Source organism: Labrus mixtus, chromosome 15 (genome assembly GCF_963584025.1).
Source record: "Labrus mixtus chromosome 15, fLabMix1.1, whole genome shotgun sequence".
In the NCBI taxonomy this organism is placed as follows: domain Eukaryota; kingdom Metazoa; phylum Chordata; class Actinopteri; order Labriformes; family Labridae; genus Labrus; species Labrus mixtus.
The window spans coordinates 26,417,380-26,436,407 of NC_083626.1; the positions used below are offsets into that span (position 1 = coordinate 26,417,380).

At 38.7% G+C, this 19,028-nt stretch overlaps 2 protein-coding genes across 3 annotated transcripts; both read right to left on the reverse strand.

Annotated features, from left to right (window-relative positions):
- Positions 1-1,043: 1,043 nt before the first annotated feature.
- On the reverse strand, positions 1,044-7,483 carry tegt (testis enhanced gene transcript (BAX inhibitor 1)). The gene is made up of 10 exons (XM_061058170.1): positions 7,329-7,483; positions 6,432-6,536; positions 6,229-6,337; positions 4,901-5,021; positions 4,730-4,778; positions 4,293-4,390; positions 3,539-3,618; positions 3,352-3,452; positions 2,575-2,650; positions 1,044-1,957 (listed from the first exon to the last, which is right to left on the reverse strand). The coding sequence occupies exons 1-10, from the start codon at positions 7,454-7,456 to the stop codon at positions 1,934-1,936; spliced, it is 891 nt and encodes a 296-aa protein (XP_060914153.1). The 5' UTR covers positions 7,457-7,483; the 3' UTR covers positions 1,044-1,933.
- A 982-nt stretch (positions 7,484-8,465) lies between these two features.
- Positions 8,466-16,790, reverse strand: ctdsp2 (CTD (carboxy-terminal domain, RNA polymerase II, polypeptide A) small phosphatase 2). 2 transcript variants are annotated; one of them, XM_061058172.1, is made up of 6 exons: positions 16,524-16,790; positions 15,240-15,338; positions 14,191-14,247; positions 13,467-13,559; positions 11,239-11,424; positions 8,466-10,268 (listed from the first exon to the last, which is right to left on the reverse strand). In XM_061058172.1, exons 1-6 carry the CDS (start codon positions 16,773-16,775, stop codon positions 10,143-10,145), a joined length of 813 nt encoding a protein of 270 aa, XP_060914155.1. In that variant the 5' UTR covers positions 16,776-16,790; the 3' UTR covers positions 8,466-10,142. The 2 variants fall into 2 exon arrangements, with proteins under 2 accessions (XP_060914155.1, XP_060914154.1); XM_061058171.1 differs by having other exon boundaries at positions 15,240-15,341.
- Between the last annotated feature and the right edge of the window lie 2,238 nt (positions 16,791-19,028).

Here is a 19,028-nt window from a genome sequence, read left to right on the forward strand (position 1 = left end):
TGCAGTTTGACTGTAAATCATTCTACTTACAAGTATTCAACTGATGTAGAGTTTGTGTTTGATGTCGCATTCAAGGGTTGCCAGAATAATCTAGTTCCTTTGTATTAGAGCTCCCCCTATATTAAAACAAGGGAACTAATTGATGCTACTTCACCTGGATGCAACCATCACATCACATATCACCTGTTTCCACAATGTTTAAATGTGATCTTAAAATAAGTTTCTTTCATTTGAACCAACATTCAGTTGAATCCATCGAGTTTCTGCGTAACAAGTCATCAACTCGTTAAGTAGTATGATTATATTTTCAGATTCTTTGAGGACTTTGCAGATTTCCCCAGGCACGAACTCTTTATCAGATTTTGTCAGACACCGCATGAATGCAACATGACTTCTTTATAATCCGATTTACTCGAGGCATCTGAAGCTACAAAATGCGTTATACAACCTTTTCTTTCTGGCGCAGCAGCACTCTGTAAAACCTGTCAACACTCCTCGAGTAAACCCCACAAAAACCATCGCGTTAGCTTCAATCTGAGCAACATTACTGAATCTGCTTTTTACTCGTTAATTAATTAGTATTTAAAAAAAACACTCCAAATACCCATTTCCTGCAGCATGAGTACTTTCATGATGAACAGTAGAGAGAACGTTTTGATGATAAAAATGTATTTCACTTCAGATTTTGAAGGCTTCCCAACATTGTTTTTTGATATTAATCTTGACATCTGATGCTCCTCACAAATTCTCAGAAGCCCGAGCCTCATCACACGGCTCGTTTTGTTCTAAAAAGTGTAACACACAAGTTACAATAAGACAGAGAAGAGCAGGAAAGCGTCTGATCTTAAGAAGCTGAAAACATCAAATGCTTGTTTTGAAAGCAGCTGCTGATTTTTTCTTCTGATTTTCACACCTTAACATTTAAAAAGTATTACTTTTAATAATAAATTAGATTTATATAGCGATTTACTTTTAGTCTTTCAACTTTTACTTGTGGTCGTTTCCTCCTGAGAATCACTGCAGGCAACATCAACATGCTTCAATACCTTCAACACATTTATTTGAGCAAATGTATCAAATTATTAGTTTCAATTTTACATCAATAAAATAAATTTTTCACAGTATACACCTTCAAAAAAATGTATAAGGTTAACATCATATCGTTTGGCAAACTAATTTCTAGACAACAGATATTTTGAGAAATGTACACAGAGAGAGGTGTGAGGAAGTCGCCCGTGTGTTTTTAATCCCACGTTGAAAATGTGGACTGATGGCTCGACTCTCCCTCCTCAAACTAGCGATGGAGTTAGTGTTCATTATGGGTATGACAGGCGTCACCGCTCTTACTCAATGTGTAGGAACAAAAACGATTACAGGGAGATTTCGTTCAGCGGGGAGAGAGAGGGGGATCTGTTGTCAAAATCATGGGACAGCACGTCTCGTGACACTCCACCAAAGGGAACTGAGGGAAACTATAAATAAGCTGAAATCACGAAACTCAAATTAACCAACGATCAGCCTCAGAAGCTCACACTAAAAAAAAAGAAAAAAAAAGGAGCCTACCATGTTCTTAATGTATGGCACTAAATAACAGTAAATATGAAAACCTTCTTTAAGTGCTGCTCAGCTTCAGGGAGGCGTTATGAAGCAACGCTCCCCTCTACAGGCCGAACAGGTTCACTGCAGCATTGCTCTATCCATTCACAGCCTTAATGGGACTAGCATTAGATTACCAGTAAAACTTACATTCAACCTCTTTGTTGTAAGTTTGAAAAAATAAAAGCAGAAAAAAACAAAGATTTTTTTTCTCAGTAATATAAGACCACAGAGGAAGTTAATTCAATAAATGAAGACAGAAAGTGAAAAGCACCAAGTGCAGCGCAGATTGTGCCTTTATCTCACAGATTAGTTTAGACTCTCCTCACACTTTGCTTTACTTCTTTTCTTTCTTCTTGTCCTGAGAAAAACAGACACAAAGAAACAGAATTAGAAACACAAAAGTGATCCACTGAAGTTTGAGATAAACCAGACTAAACTTGTATTTACTATTTAACCATAGTAAGTATTAAATGATGCAGATAGATTAACCCTTCAGACTCGATTATTTCTTCTTCTAAACCGTCAGCCTGTCTCTTAGACCCAATCCCAAACTGGCTGTTTGAGGAAGTCTTTCCCTTAGTTAGCAGCTCTATATAAGATATGATCCACACGTCTTCACTGGCAGGATACAGTAACAGTACGTAACACAGTCATTTAAAGTAGCTGTGATTAAACCTCATCTTAAAGAGCAGACTCTTGATTCAGGAACCTTAGCTAACTATAGACCTGTTTGTAAGTGATAACATTAGTTATGAATTGACGTTACACAAATAAAGATTGTAAAGTTTCTAGATTTCCCACTTCTATGATCAAAGCAGTTTCATCAGTTTGAAGATGTTCTCAGTAAATAAAAGAACCAAAAACAGCAAAGCTGAAGTTGAAGAACTCTACAAGTAACTCATTGTTGTTGAGTTCAGCCTTTTCATTTGACCGTATTTGACTCGTCTGAGAGAGAAGAAGAAAAACCCTCGGTACCTTATCATTCATGGCAAGGATGACCATCAGTTTCCTGAAGATGGTGACGAAATCAAGGAACAAGTCCACACAGTGCCTAAAGGAATAAAAAAGATCAGCTGGATGTTAATGATCATCATTTCAATATGTCTGAACGACTCTTTTAGTTCAAAGAACTGATGCCATGTTTTACCAAACAAGAAACATTGTTTTTGTTTTCGTTCACGAGTAGGGAGTTTCCTAGACGAGTTATTTCCTAATCCACTCATTTCCTGATCGCTTAAACACAAGTTTAAATTCAGAACAACCAACTAGTCCAAAGGTAAAGAACACTCAGTAAACTGTCAAACTGAACACCATTTATATATAAATATTTAATCCGGATTAGCATGTGTTGCATGTGCAGTGCTAGCACCACCAACCCTCAGTCCTCCTTAAATCCACATACCGGTGCTAAATATAGCTACGCATCAATCACTTTGATAATCCAGTTTTACCTGACAAAGCCTACAAACATTTTTATCTCAGTTTTCTAGATGAAAATACTGCCAAACCGCACTGCTCCAACAAGATGCTATCTGTTCACTGAGCTTGTTTACATCTGGGTAGTAGAGCACAGAGAGCGGGCCAATCAAGCGGGGCTACAGCCTGGTTAGTGCTGCAGTTTGACCGGCATCGAGGGCCAATATTTAAAAATGTTAATAACTTGTTGGGCTGGTGTTTAGCTGACTAAACACGCACATCCCTAGCTATAGTATGTACGCTGTGAGCCAATAGAAACATCAGTCGAGTCCTCACCAGACGTAATCCTTGTCTCCGTTTTCTGCCTTTTCAATGATGAGCTGAGTGTCAAACAGGACGAAGCCGCACATGATGAGCAGCCCCAGGTACATGTGTGCCTGTCACCAGAGACAAAGAAACTGAATTAACACAGCACAATGACACAGAGGTTATAAAACTGTAAGGCTAATGGAAGCTCAGCTACCTTAAACAGCATCACAGAGCCAACGAACATGTTCATCACGGACATCAGGAAGAGCAGGGAGAGACCGGACATCAGTGTGCCTGAGAAGAAGAAGTTAAGGTCAGAGTTAAGTGAATAAAGAAAAGTATGCAGTAAGGAAATCCTTACGAGTCCCATAAATGATAAGAGGAGATTTACATGTCTCCCTTTGTCATAAAGCAGGTGTAAGTGTTTACCTGTTTAAATTCTATCAACTGAGAAAAATCCACAGTTGGTAAACTCTTCCTTTAGGACTTTTCAAAGGTTGTGATGGCACCATTAAACAGCCTTATTCAAACCGTTTTTATTGTCCCATTAATTTTACAACACAAAAGCTTTATTCTGTTGCTGAGTTAGCCAGAAAAAAAATGTAGGAAGCAATCCAAACATTGGATGTCATGAAGCCATGTATCATTGTACGGTCTTTCCACAGACTGTAGAAGAGACAGGTACCTACGTTTATTTTTACTGAAATACCTGAGTCAGAGGACAGTCTAAAAATGTCTGCTGAGTTATTATATCTTCCTAATTGAGGCACAGAACAATGCAGGTTTCTCAAAGAAGCTACTGATCAAAACAAAGCTCCTTGTTCTGCACAGTGAAGCAGCAACAGAAGAAGAGATGATAAGTGCTTCAGGGGTTTTTGGTTATTTTAACCACAAATAGATTCTGAAGAAAACATGACTTTGGATTAAAAAATGGAAAAAATATACAACGTTTAATAAACTGCGTTTACCTCCCAGGAACAGGTAGCTCCTGCGTTTGGCATAGAGAGCGCTGAGAGTGAAGCAGATGAAGATCATAGAGGTTCCCATGAAGGCCGTCACAATGATGCTGGGGAGAAACAAACCAGAACAAACCAGTAAGGCCTCAGTTAAAACAGATTTTTTTAAAGTATATTTTGGATTTTTATACCTTTATTTTAAAGACAGGACAGTGGATGGAGTCAGAGATTGGGGTGTTAGGACTATGCCTCAGTAAATGGGGCATGCGCACTGACCGCTAGGCCACCATCGCCCCAAAAACAAATTTTTAATTCAATGTGCAGAGACCAGATTCTCATTTTTGTTTGGTTTAAAAATAAGGTTTTGTGGATGTAATGTTTAACTTTTACTCAGCTAACTGCTCACTGCTTGTGCGTAGACATTAAACAGTCAGTAACCTTTCACACACCTTGGATTGATAGCGATGACAAAGTCCAGTGTGGGGCCGAGGCCGACGCCTGCAGAGGGAGAGAGAAAGGCAAACACAGCGTTTAGACTCATGTGTCTTTAAATTCACAAAGAAATCTCAGATCATGTGCAATAGTAATAAGTTCATATTCCCACAACATCAGAACTTCACCTGTGAAGAAGGCAAATCCTGCGAGGATGGCGAGTCTCTTCTTCTCCGTCTCGGAGTTGTGGGGTGTCATGGCGAGCCAAAACATCATCCCCAGGGACGCGAGCACTGACAGTATGCCGCCCTGAAAACAAGCGCAAAAAATGTCACTGATAGAAATCACTGAGCCACATCCAAGTCTTGGACCATGATAACCTTTTTTTAAAGAATGTTTTACATTCCTTTCAAACATTTGAAATGTCTGTTTCTCAGAGCAGCTGGTTAAACAAGAAAACAGATCTCGCAATACAATGGTAAGATAAGACAGAAATGTTTCTACCAGACAAACAGACTTCGGTCTTATCTCAACATCTGGCTGTGAAATCACAGAGCTGTACTTGGACCTGTGCTGCTTACTAGATCTTTCATTTATTGTAGTTTTTTCCTCCCTTTCTAAATCCTAACAAACAAGGTTTTCCAGATTACTTTTTTACTACTGTATATGATTCACTTTTCATGTGTTACCCATTCAGTATCTTCTAAAACAACAACCCCCCATGAGCCTGCAGAACATCCAAACACTTTCAGTTTGTTTCCTACACAGACGAATGCTGTTGTCACATGAAACACAGATGAAGGTGAATAAGAAACTTGGTATGCACTCTACTTGTAGAGTAGTGACAACAAATCAAGGGAAGAGAAGCATAACATCCGGTTAGCCATCAACCAAAGCCGAATACACACTGGACCTGGGTAACGCCTAGCTTCAAAATAAATGATCTACAAAGTTCTAATGGGTTGCAAAATTGAACTTTTCTGAAACAATAAACTGTTCAATATTACTTGTGCAATAACTTTGTAATTCACTGCTTTATAATTGTCTATTTATTTATTTATTCATTCAGTCACTGCACAATAATAACTGTATATACTCTTTCACTACACTATAACTTCACTTATTTGCACTATATCTCTATATTTATATTTGTTTAATTAATCAGTCACTGCAAAATAATAACTGTATATATTCTTTCAGCCACCACAACTGTCTATTTATTTATTATTATTATCATTCATTCACTGAACAGCAACGGCTCTGGCCACTTTTTGCATACTTCTCTCTCATATCACCACAAATAGATTTTTGTTGTTGTTGTTTTTGTAAACGCTGCTGTTGAAGATTGCTGCTAACAAAGTTTTGTTGTGTCCTTGTGTACAATGATAATAAAGATTCTATCTATCTACATACATCTTTCAACCACTAGCTAACTGACCTTAATGCACACATGTTTGATTAGTACTGTACTTTTGTAAATTAACTACTTGAAGACTCTGTTACATCTCATTATTACCTGAAAGAGGCGTGTGACCACATGGACGTAGGAGCCGGCTGCAGCCACAAACATACAAACAGCCAGGCTGGAGTACACATTCTTCAAGTGCACCTGTGTGGAATGAGATCTGCAAACACAGGTTACAATGAATGAGCAGGCAATGGAAACTTCAGATATGTAACTGATAAAGTACACGACTGACTGACAGAGCGCTGACTTACATCTGAGAGAACTTGAAGAGAGCATCAAAGTTGATGTTGCGGTCAAACACGTTCATGATGGAACCAGGGATAGAAACCCAAAGAGACTCTTGAATGTGGTGAACTCTGAACAGAAACACATCAAATAAAAACAGAAATAAAATACACTAATTAAAAACTCAAACATATTTTACAAACACACAAAAAAATGGCACGAAATTTCCAACAGTATAGAATCAAAAACCATTATCAGATTATTGTTATTTTACCAACAAATAACTATATAATAAATATATAATAATATACAATAACTCTATAATAAATAGATAAATATTAATAAAAATATTGTAATGTATATGTTACAATATTACATGTAGCTTCTACCTAAAACCTTGAATATATGATTTTTACTACGTTGTAGTATTAACATAAATGACTAATATTATTATTTTTATTATTATTATAAAAACTATTTATACTTCCACTTCCGGTCATAAGTGCGTAGTTAGATAAGAGTTTCACTTCATTACATTTCCCAACAGGCTAACGCTACAAGTCATAAATAGCACAAAATCACGATAAAAGAGCTAAAAACGTTTGTTATGTCATGCTATCAAATCGTTTCATAGCTGTTAGCTGGTAACAACAAAGGAACAATAATAATAATAACTAATATTGTTGGCGTAGTGAAGTTAAAGCGATAAAACAAATGTGTTAGACGTGCTAACATGCTAACAGCTAACGTTGCTAACATGTAGCTGTAATACGAAGCCTCCTGACCAGCTAAGCTAACCGCCTGTCGACACGATTCGACGTGTCATTTATGCTCCAGAAACAACACATAAAGCTGCTAATTTAACAGATAATGTTAACATGATTATAAACGAGGGCTCCGCATGATATCACAAAGGCACCTACGTCTTTAGCCCTCCTGAGCTCCGAGCTTTCTGTTTGTCTGTCTTTCTTCTTCCGGCTTCACTTTTTCTTTTTTTCCTTTTTTCTAAACCAAAACAGTACGTGTCAGTCAGCTCACGTGACGTCACCATGGAAACGCCCAGATATTTGTAGTCCCAAAGTAAAATCATTAGTCAACGAAATTAAACAACATGAATACATATATCGTCTATTTTACATTTAAAAATATTTTTAAGTATTTTTTATTCTTTACAAAGTGGCATTGTTAAGAAACCTTTATATTAACAGGCACTTCCTGGTGTTACCGATTAATGTCCCTGGTACACCTAAAATGGCCGACTCATAAATTTAGACGAAGCACCATCATAAACGGTTAGAAGAAAAACATCGAAATATTTCTTTTTTCGACGATTTCATTGTTGATGTTTCCCGGACTATGAGTTTAAATAAACACTATGAAACAACGACTATTATTATATTTGTTTAATCGAGCTGAATTAAATAGATAATGCGAGCATAGAAGTTACAGTGTACAATGATTGAAGATTGATATCAATATTATGACGTTTGATTATGACGCGTCGTGGAACTGCGTGCGACGCTTTCAACTTGACAAATATTTATATATTTTTTAATTTAATATTTTACATTTTCTTATTTTAAAAATTATATATTTAAGGAAAGTCTCATAATTTTTAAAACAATTAAGAAAATTTAACATCTACAGCTTCAATTAATAAAAAATAAAAATAAACTTCACATGCTTTATATAATCTTAAAGTAACAATTGGAATCCGATAAATGTAAAAAGTCTGATAGTGTACTCTAAAATGTACACTATATAGTTGGTAATAATGTGTAACTAATCAATATATACTAAACAATTGTTATTCTGTAGGACTAAAGCTAAATATGGGCCACAGTTTAATTTTAAAAGTGTTTTATAACAATTTTGCATGTTAAAATGTAATAGTATTCATTTGTTCAAGTAGTTCTGACAAATATCAAACTAATTACCTTTGCACTAAAGTGTAGTATCCCAGGGATGTGTGTATGACTACTTCAACGACTTCAAAACATTTTGTGTCTTACTCACAAACTCACAATGTGTGACAGGAACAAAGAGCACACGAGAACAGCTTAATATAACCATTTTTTATTAGAAAATAAAAAGTGGTAGCACCTTGTCCTTTAGAGTTTTGGTCAGATCAAGTAGACAAAATGAGTTTTGGATTGATTTGGAAACAAACAAGACAAATTGTGACAGTCTCAAACGAATACTTTTGGTCATCACAACTGGTACAATTTTTATTGTCATATTTAACTAGTTAACATGCAGGCAATAATTGCATCAGACATTAAACATAGAAAAAAATACATATTACCCAGACTTAAACCCCAACAAAACTAAAGTACTGAATTCAAAATGAAAAATACAAACTTGCAGGATTTATTGATTTGATAACATGTGTGTGATTTAACTGCTGATGTTTTTTTTTTTTTTTTGGATTATCTTTAGCTTTGACAGAAAATCGAGGCACAGATAAAACAGTTAAACACAAGGCCGGCCTCAAACTAGGCCAACGGATTACTGGACAATACATGTTTTTGGCCAATAAATACAGAAACAAAACGCTCACACATGCTTTAAAAAAAAATCAAATTTGATATTTTTCAAGTGTTGCACTGCAAGTACCACAGCCACATGGCATTACACTTGCTCTTGACAGTGTTTACTCACGCTCAGCATGACACATCAGACTGTGTAGGGCCTACAAATCTCTTTTCAGGCAGAACACCATTCTCTGTCCGAATTTCAAAGGCACAGTTTTTTTTTTTTACGTTCAGCACTGTCAATAAAAAAACAAGTGCAAGTTGTTTGTCATATAGTAATACAAGAAAACACGGTAACAAGTGAACTATTATTCAAACCTTGACTGAAAACGGTGGCATATCTGGTCGTCCTATGTGCCAACATAATCCAGTGTGTCTGCTTTTCAACGGACCATCAAAGACAAGATTTCACCCTGTTTACTTACAACATATCAAAACTGACCGCTTCTGATGTATACTTGTTGTCTAGAAAGTATGCTTATAGTACAAATAGGTAAAATACACTTTGTTTGTTCGCTCATTTACAGGTGAATAAGGCTACACAGTAATGTTTACATCTGCTGAATGCAATTATTGACTGGCTACTCAGGAGGTACTGTCCATGGGTTGCATAGAAGAACCACGTTCACTGTTTAAAAAATAGACTTCCTTATAAAACAACCTATAAAAAAGAAATCAATAAATGTATAAAATCTGGTGGAAATTTTAAAAAAAGAGCTGATGTTTTTTTCTTGTTGTTCCGTGAAGGCACAATAATAAAAAAACACAAAAGTCCAAAAAAGTCAAGTCAGGGCAGGCAGGCAGGCAGGCAGGCTTCTGCTTTGGCAACATCACCACTTGAATATTGACTGGAGTGATTGTGATGGGACTGCTTTGGTTGTTTTTCCGCTCTTTCTCAGCGTTCTTTCAAATAGTGGTTGTCAACAATGTCAGCGCTGAGGTTGGGAGGAAAGGCCTCAGATTGTAATCTATAGTTTCACTTCAGCCAAACACATTGTGTTGTTTTTACAGCCTTGGAATTTCCTTAACCCCGAGATAATACGATTTTCTAAACAGAGGATTTTGTGCAGAGGCTTGGAGAGCAGAGTCTGTAAACTCTTAAGTATCTATTCGAGATGTAAATGAAAAAAAAAAAAAAAAAAAGGGTTTCTGTTGTAGCTGAAGAAGTTTTCAAGCTGGAGCTCTGAACCGATCAGAGCGTCTCTACTGTCCACGGAGCTGGTCCAGCCGGTCGTAAACATTATCAGCTTGACTAAGTTCTTCAAACACAGGCAGAAGGTTGAGCAGCTCAGCGTCGTCCACGTCGTCGAACCATGACACGACAGGAACCTGACGTAGAAAAATATATACATATTACTAAAAACAACAGGCTTTTTAAAGCTAAGATAATCAAATTAACTGCTGAATATTTAAAGAGGAATACTATTTAACCAGAGGTGATGATGTGCCGTAAATAAGGATTACAAGTGAAGCAATATGTCTGCAACTAGTCAGATGATAGATTCAACATTTTGGGTAAAACGCAGATTTTTTTTTCACATTTTAATTTCTATTAAATGACCTATACACAGCTTTTGTCTAAAGTTAAAAATAAAAGTAAACTGAATGTAAGTTTGAGTTATCTTAGGTTAGTTTTAGGCTTTTTATTTCTTTTTTTTCAAGTTTATTTTGGGGCTTTTTATGCCTTTATTTTACAGACGGGACAGTGGATGGATAGAGACAGAAATCAGAGAGAGGGAGAGAGTAGGGAATGACATGCGGTAAAGGAGCCACAGGTCGGATTTGAACCGGGGCGCCCGCTTGGAGGACAACAGCCTCCGTACATGGGGCGCACACATTAACCACTATTCTACCGGCACCTCTTACATTTTGATTTATAAAACTAAATATTCAATAATGAAAGTAACTGGATGTATATTTTAGTTATCTTAGGTTTTTATTTCTTTATATAGAATATGAAGGTTTATAAACGACTAACATCATTATTTACTCCTAAAATCAGGATAAAAATCGGAGTTTGTAAATGTCTTAGCGGTCAGAACATCCAGGGCTCACTCTGCTATCTGAAGCTCTTTGACAGCTCCTTCAACATGATGAGCAATCTGTTTTTATTCTGCATGATTCATCCTTTTTGTAAGAACTAATAACACTCAAAGATTCTCCTCGTCAAGCTTCAAGATCTGGAGAAAACCAGCTCCAGACTTTAGTACAACTGTGTGTTTATTTCCATCATTATTTTGTCAAAACTGTCAGAGCTGTTTTCAACACAAGGAGGACGTAGACGCAGATCAGAACTCACAGCATTATTAGGGTGGAAGATGTAGGAGGCAGGAGAGTTGTCCAGGATGAGGGTTTTGTGAAGGTCTCGGCCCAGGCGACTCAAATCTTTGACGTAGCAGCCCTGGTGGAAAACACAAGACTCCCGGAATAACCGAGTCCTGAATACCCCACAGTGATCCAGCAGGTCCGTCACTGGGTCTGCGTACTGAGGGAGGACGGGGTGGAGGGGTGAAGAGAGCAGGAGAGGGAGAGCGGGGGGGAGAGGGAGGGAGGGGTGTCAGGTTTGGACTAATGAAGCACTTTCTATAAACAGCATAGAAACAGCATCTGAAATGAACACATCTGGATTGGGTTGTCCCCTCTACTTTGAATTAATCTGTTAATTGTGTCGTAAAGTCAGAATCAAAGTTAAATAAAGTGAGACGTCAACTTCAGGAATTCAAAGTAGAATCACAACCACGCTGCAAAACTCAATCGTTTCAGAGTAACGTCACAGGAAATTCTTCATCATGCTCACTTCAGCGTTGCAGTTTGTGCAGATCGATCGGGCTGACAGTGTAAATAATGTTAACTGAAGTAATTTATTTTGTGTTTTTGGAAATGCTGATTAAAAACTCCTGAGAGGAACTTTTAATTCGAGTTGATTTTGGCGCCCCCTGTGGACAAAGTAGTGTTGTAAGACTCAAAATCGCTCTCTGTCTCGAGACCTCTTTTTGAAGGTTTCTCCTCGTCTCGGAATCAAAATAATTTTGACTCAGTCTTGTCCCGGTCTCAGACTGGGAGGACTCTGGATTTTAAATCAAGACCACCATGCCTCTTTCTAAACAAACAAATAAATTCAATTCATTCATAATTTGATTTTCATCCCATGGTTACTGTCTCAACCTTCCCAATGTTCCGGTCTAAGTGAGTGATACGACCCCGTCCTGCACACAAGATGATGATTTTTTTATTGATATTTATGGTCTTGGTCTCGTCTCTCACTAGGGCAAAAATGCTACCTTTGAGTTTTTTGCAGATTTTGTCCTGTTTTTAACAAAGAATCTCATCGTGCTTTCTTTAAAAAAGTCAAATGTATCGTTCAGAAAATGTTTGTGTAAATCTGTTTCTGCAGCGTACTTTGAATCAATGTCAGACACCGACCCCGTCGCAGCATTTTCAGACATAAAAAATAACCATATGGATATAACACATGTTGTCACTGAGGGTGTGTTTGCTTTGGTAGATCATATTCTAACCACAGTCTGATTCAGAATCAGCTCAAAACTCCTCACAAGAGCTTTAAAACCTACAAAGGTTTACTGTTTGAGACGATGCGCATTGATCAACATCAACTGTAAATGCACCAGAGCTAACCAAAAGGTGTATTTTTTTCCAGTCTTCTATTAAATTTGCATTTTAAATCTGCATTATGTAATAATAAAAAAAAAAACAGGACATAAAAACAGAATGAAGAGGTTAAAAATAGCAGCCTACAAAGAGGGATAAACATTTGTCTTGGTTTAAATGGGTCGTATGACATCAAGCTTACATAAGCTTTGACTGTTAGCTCAGTTAGCTCAGTTAGCTATTCAGCAGTCACACTGTGGCTGTTTGTGTGTGTAAACATTTATTAACAGCTGGGTTTGAGGCGGTGCGATCCCCAGTGACTTAGTGAAGCATGAATATCATCATCCTAGTTATCACATCACATTTAGAGAGAGCAACTATTAGATAAATAATCAACTGGTAGATGGATTATTTGGATAATCAATGAATCGTTTTTTAAAGCAGAAAGGTCGATGATTCCAGCTTCTGAGAGGTGAAGATGACCTACTTTAATTTCTCATTTTTGATAGTGGATGCAGAATCTTTGGGAATTTGATTTGAACAAAGGAGCGATTTGAAGATTCATTTTTTTTGCTTTCTGATATCGTTTCATTTTATTAGAATTTCTCTTGATGATAACCAGCAGTTCTAATTAATCGCCCTACTTGTTTTGAATCAAACTAATACAGGGCGACTACAACCCACTCCAGATGAACACAGAAAACAAACTGGGGCTTCACACTTCAGCCGGGTGTTCACTATGAGCCGACTAACAGCATGTTAAGCAGCTGCTATCACTATGAAGAGGAGAACTAAGAGACAAGAGAAAGCACAACAACATCTGAAGGATCAGACATTACATCAAAGATCAAACAGCAGAAACCCGGCGCTGAATAAAATATGAACATCTATTTTCAGGATCTTTCTGATGTAAAGTACCTTTGCGAGGCTGGCTGTAAACAGCACACATTCAAACAGCTCTCCCATCCTCTGCAGGAACTCGTCCACATACGGCCTCTTCAGGACGTACACCTGCAAAAACAAAACGCTCAATCAGGAAGCAGCCTACACGAGCAGATTTTAATCGTCTTTAGCATTAGTCCCATTAACTTGTTCTCCTCATCCGTCGGCTGCTAATGGCCGGTTCCTGAAACAAGTAATCAAGAATAGGCCGTGCCAGTGTTAACCAGCCTATCCTGGATTACTTGAACCAGGCAGAGGCCCACTGGAGGATCCTGCACACGGGGTCCCAGGACTCACATTTCTGACTTGATTACATTTCCACATGTCCAACAGGGAGACGCTCTGCTCTGAAGAGGTCCATTTCACGCTGCAGGTCTTCTTCACAGAGTCGGTTTATCACTTATTTATGACATTTAAAGAAGAGCTGAGCAGAAATAAATCTTCTTTTTTCTGTTAATGCTTCCACTTGTGACTCTCTGTTCAACATCTGGTCAGTAGAGGGCTCTGTGCTCCCGTCACAGCGAACTCCAGGCTGATCAGTTACAAGACCCATCCCTTTTTTTTTTTTTTTTTAAGCTCAGCAACCGCTGTGAGCACATCAACATACATACACAAACACAACCCCCCTCCTCCACTGCAAACACACACACACACACACACACACACACACACACACACACACACACACAGTAGTTTTTACCTGGTGTGTGGTCCCCTCTATCTCCACAGGCACGATGAAGTCTGCATTACTAATGGGCTGCAGGGAGAACACAGAGAGGGAGAGAGGGTTGGCATGCTCGTTCTCATGTGTACATTCACATGGCATTACATAACGAGTGAAGCACGGTTGCCATAAATCACAGCGCACAGCCTACACAAACAGAACCTCATCCTCTAGATTTTATTTAAGCACATGTGAAGGCTGTGATGAAGGAATGCAAGGATATATCGACACGTAAACTATTAAATTAATCTCACATTTTCTGATAACCAGTTTGAAGTCATTCTGCTCTTCATGTGTTTCCTGTTTTTTTTTGCTCCTCTAAGACAGTTCACTGAATATTTGTGGACACATCACGGCATTTGAGGTTGATTTCAGAGACACTGGTCGACTTTTTTCCACCAATTTCTTCCATGTTACAGAAGAGAAAAAAACAAACCGATGACTCGTGAAAAAGGGTTGAAAGGACTATCTTTGGTTTGTGGATGAAAGGAGACATTTTTTTGACTACATGTTGGCTTATGGAGAAAACCAATCAACAGATTTGTCACCATTCTTTCTGACCTGTTACAGACCTAATGACTAACCGATATCCACGAAAGACAAAATGTCTGTGGTTTGAGGACAAAAAGAGACATTTGAGGAAGTCGCCTTGGACTTTGGGAAACTCTCTGTGATTATTTATTCTCGCTCTTCTCCATTTTCTGTTCTTGAATAAGTCAGAGCGCCACGTGATTGGTCAGGAAAATAATCAGATTAATCATCTGTTATGAAGAACATTTGATTACACTGTGTATGTCAAAGCCCAACAAGGGACGAGAATTGGAAATTAGCAGAAGTTATGAACAATAATCAGCTTCACAATCTGTACAGGAACTATGTTAAACTGCATCGTCCCTGTCAGAGATTTAAATCAAAATTCAAAATGATAAATATATGCATAAACCGATCATTGTGGTCAAACAATGATTACTTAAAACATAGATATTACACATATCTATAGGAATGAGTATATGTGGTGTTGGTACCTTGAATGAGCTGTGCACCAGGGTCTCATCCAGGTCTATGACCACACAGATCTTCCCCTGGTCCTGGTCCTCTATCTCAGGCAGGAGGCTGGGCTCATACTGCTGAGGAGACACATGAAGATTTATTTTAATGGTGCACAAAACACAAAACACGCAGGTGCATCATTTATCTTCTTCTGTGCTGATCAGGATGATTAAACCTGAAAGTACAGTACGGCTGTTTTGATTCCACCTGTGGGAAATTAGACTGTAGACGCGCATCATGTATGTGTGCATGGATGTACGTTTGAGCTTTATTGTATTAACTGCAGCGGCTTCTGTGGTCAGCCTGTTTCATTAAACTTCCCCAAAAACACACCTCTGCAGAGACTCACCTGCACAGCTAACATACTGAATTTCTAATAATCTCCTTTTCAATACCTGGAGTCCCATTTTGTTTTACTCTCTCTTTATGATCAAGCTGGCAGTAATTGCTCAAATATTACTAAACGAAACAGCTCATGAGGAGGTTCAAATTAAGACTCCAACGCCTGATGTCCATGAGCAACAACAACAACCCACGGCAACAAGGCCAACTTCTAATATGGCTTTATTTCAGTGTGCGCCTGACAGTCAATGTGCAGGCCGTAAAAACACTACTTCATGTTTTTCTTCCTGACACACCGGTGGACGGGCCTCAATGTTAAGAAACATGGCATCGCCTCAAAATGCTACTTACATGGTTTCTAAATCTGGCTGACAGTGTTTGCCAGCTGCGTGCAGCCGCCGCTTTGAGGCTTTATTTTCATCCACCTCAGCAATTACTGGTTAACAATACACCACTCTCTCTTCTCTCTCTCTCTCTCTAAATGTTGTCCTGAAGGAGTGATCGTCACACTGTCGCTCTTATCTTCCTTGGAGGATCAAGTGTGAACATCAAAGCGATTCCATATCCGCAGACAGTTGCGGTTAGCTTTCAAGACGTTCGGAGCAGGTGCAGCCCTCGGGTTTTTTAGTGCACAGTTGTAAAAAAAAAAAAAAAAAGAAGAAGAAGATCGCTTGAAGATGATAATAAGTGAATTTTTACGACAATCCTACAGATGGCCAAACTATCCAAACACATCCTCCTTTATGCTCTATGTGTGTGTGTGTGTGTGTGTGTGTGTGTGTGTGTGTGTGTGTGTGTGTTGGTGCAACAAGGAAGTGCAATCTTAAATAAACAAAAATAAAGGCAGGGACCGCACCGAGAGGGTTTTTTTCAAATTGTTTTTTAGTGGTGTGATCTTCTTGCTGGAATGGTGTTACCTTGACAACCGTCCCATTTTCCTGTGACTCCAGCAAGGCCTGCTGGGAAGGTGGCGGCAGTGGTGGCTGTGGTTTGGGGCCATCCTGAGCTTGGAGGCAACAGAAGAGTGCTTTGAAGATGTTACAACTCCGAGGCTGTTTCAGGGCCGAGCGGCTCACCTGGCCTGTTGGGACGCACAGAAAGAGAGACGTGTTTTTATGGAGGAAACTGCAGGTCGGCAAACATGGAGGAGAGGCATAAAAATCACACATGACACAAATCTATTAGAGGAATTAAATCGATGAAAAACACTGTTAAAATAATCGCATGTATTGGTTTAAGAACCTTGTATCAGAGATTAGTCGCTAACTTCATGCTGTCCATACGACCCTGACATGAACAGCTGCCTTTGTCTCTAAATGTTTGTGAAATTACATCATTGTTTTTCTCATTGCAGATTTTAATGATTAATTTCATTTTAACATTGTTATAGTCTGTTATCTAATTGACATGGTTTTATCATTTATGTAACTCTAATTTGTTGTATTTTTCCTTTTTTTATGAAATCAGTTTGTGCTGTTTTTAAGCTTTAAAAGTGGGATAAAATATATTTTTAAACTAAATTACTAACATATACCAGGAAGGAAATTCTACATAATTAGGCAAGATTTTCTTAAAAGAGCTTCTCCTTTCTTAAAGGCACCATCTACAGGGCATGGCACAGCCTGCACATGAAATCTGTTTCTAATGCGCCTGCCTCGGCTGCTGCTGCTGCTGCTGGAAATGGCTGGTACATGTTATATAATCACAGAGGGCGGGAAAACCCACACTTTTCAGCAGTACCTTCAACAGAAAACAGAGACAGAAAACATTCCAACCATTTTAAAGTCCAATACGTTGGGAGGGGGGGAGGGGGGTCGCCCTTTTAAGTAGTCAGAACAGACAGACAAGAGGACAGGCAGAGAGCAGTGAGCTGGACGAGCAGTCACACCTCAGTGACCTGTGCGGGTCTTTGATCAGTCACCGTTACCACGAGTGTCCCAGCCCCATATATACTTTGTGAGACTTGTTAAAAGAAAAAGGGAGAAAACATTCCTGCGAGTCCCCTCTGGTGTGTTTTCGTGTGAGGACTTGCAAGCAGATGCAGAATTTAAAACCCATCAATACATCATAAGGAGCGTAAAAACACAGAGCTATTACTAGAAAGAGGAACTGTTGACAAACAGTAAAAAAAAAAAAAAAAAAAAGAAGTGTGCCAGCCAACTGTATGCTCAGAGATTTATTTTTTTCACTATAATCTACAGTGTTCAGCACGCTGACCCTCCGGGGCTCTAATACCGCCACCAGTGATGATTGCACAACAACAGCATGTTTAAGACAAAGGACACGGGGGCTTTATTTCTGTGATTCCTCAGATGTCCTGAAACAATAATCAATACAATCCACATGATATATATGCAGTCCGCTTATTGATTTCCCACAGGAAGACAGTTCTGGCCATGTATGACATAACACATGCATCACATCTCTCCTGCATGTAAAAAAGGATAGAGGGCAGATTAATCCTGCAGACAAATCCAGCATTCAAAACATGCAAAATACACTGTGGACGCTGTTAATTATTCCCTAAACATAAAACATGGTTTTGGGGGCACGCAGCAGTACCTGCAATCGTGAAACATGCACGATATTAACCCCCCAAGTAGAGAGCCAGAATCAATGAGCAAAGCCTCTTTCAAGCGCGCAAACAACGAAATCTTTGAAAAGGCGCTACAATGGGCGTGTGCAGAGGGGTGTGTTTGTGCATTCCGCTGTCACACCGCGGCACCTGGTATTTCTATACAGTCCTGCTGTTACTCAGCAGCCACTCAGATCCCCCCCTTTACACCACCAGGCTATTAAACAAATGATTTATTACAGAAGCTGAGGTGTTTATATGCCTAATCAAATATTAAGCAAATGTAGGGGCAGTGCAGCAGCGTGCTGATCTGCGACCCACACCCGCCTTTTGCAAAAATATCAGCAAACCCCCCCCCTACAGTTTATAACAGCTTGTGTCTCTCTGTTATGTAGTGCTGCTGCTGCCTGTGGTGACAGTCAGACGAGCTCCTCGCACTCTACCTGGTAGTAGTAGGAGGATATGGGATGGTGCCAAACAAGCTGGAACCTGATCCACATAAATACATACAAGGCAGGCACACACAGCTCTGCTTTTTTTTTTTTTTTTTTGCAGGGGGGCCATGATGATCACATCACACAGAGGGAGTACTGAGGGGGGGGGAAGAGCCTCTAATCACAACAACACATGTAGAGAAGAAACAAGAGAGTTGCACAACAAAAGCACCCAAATTAAAAAATAATAATAATCAGGATCAACATTAGCTGAGATATGCATTGCAAAATTACATATAATAGAGGGGTGTTAATTACACAAAGTCATGTATTTACAAGTGAAATGTGAGAATTTTTTGATGTAAAAAAAAAAAAAAAAGGCTGTAATATATGTGCAATATCAAAGTGACCAC

What these genes read in the sequence shown, in the direction of transcription:
- ctdsp2 (XM_061058171.1), bottom strand. Translation starts at nt 16,775, where the DNA reads ATGTGTGATTTTTATGCCTCTCCTCCATGTTTGCCGACCTGCAGTTTC. An exon ending in AAAATGGGACGGTTGTCAAG is followed by an intron (nt 15,342 to 16,523) that starts GTAACACCATTC and finishes GTGTCTCCTCAG; the next exon opens with CAGTATGAGCCCAGCCTCCT. An exon ending in TGGTGCACAGCTCATTCAAG is followed by an intron (nt 14,248 to 15,239) that starts GTACCAACACCA and finishes TTCTCCCTGCAG; the next exon opens with CCCATTAGTAATGCAGACTT.
- tegt (XM_061058170.1), bottom strand. Translation starts at nt 7,456, where the DNA reads ATGGTGACGTCACGTGAGCTGACTGACACGTACTGTTTTGGTTTAGAA. An exon ending in GCTCTGTGATGCTGTTTAAG is followed by an intron (nt 3,453 to 3,538) that starts GTAGCTGAGCTT and finishes CTCTGGTGACAG; the next exon opens with GCACACATGTACCTGGGGCT. An exon ending in TCCTTGCCATGAATGATAAG is followed by an intron (nt 1,958 to 2,574) that starts GTACCGAGGGTT and finishes TGTTTTTCTCAG; the next exon opens with GACAAGAAGAAAGAAAAGAA.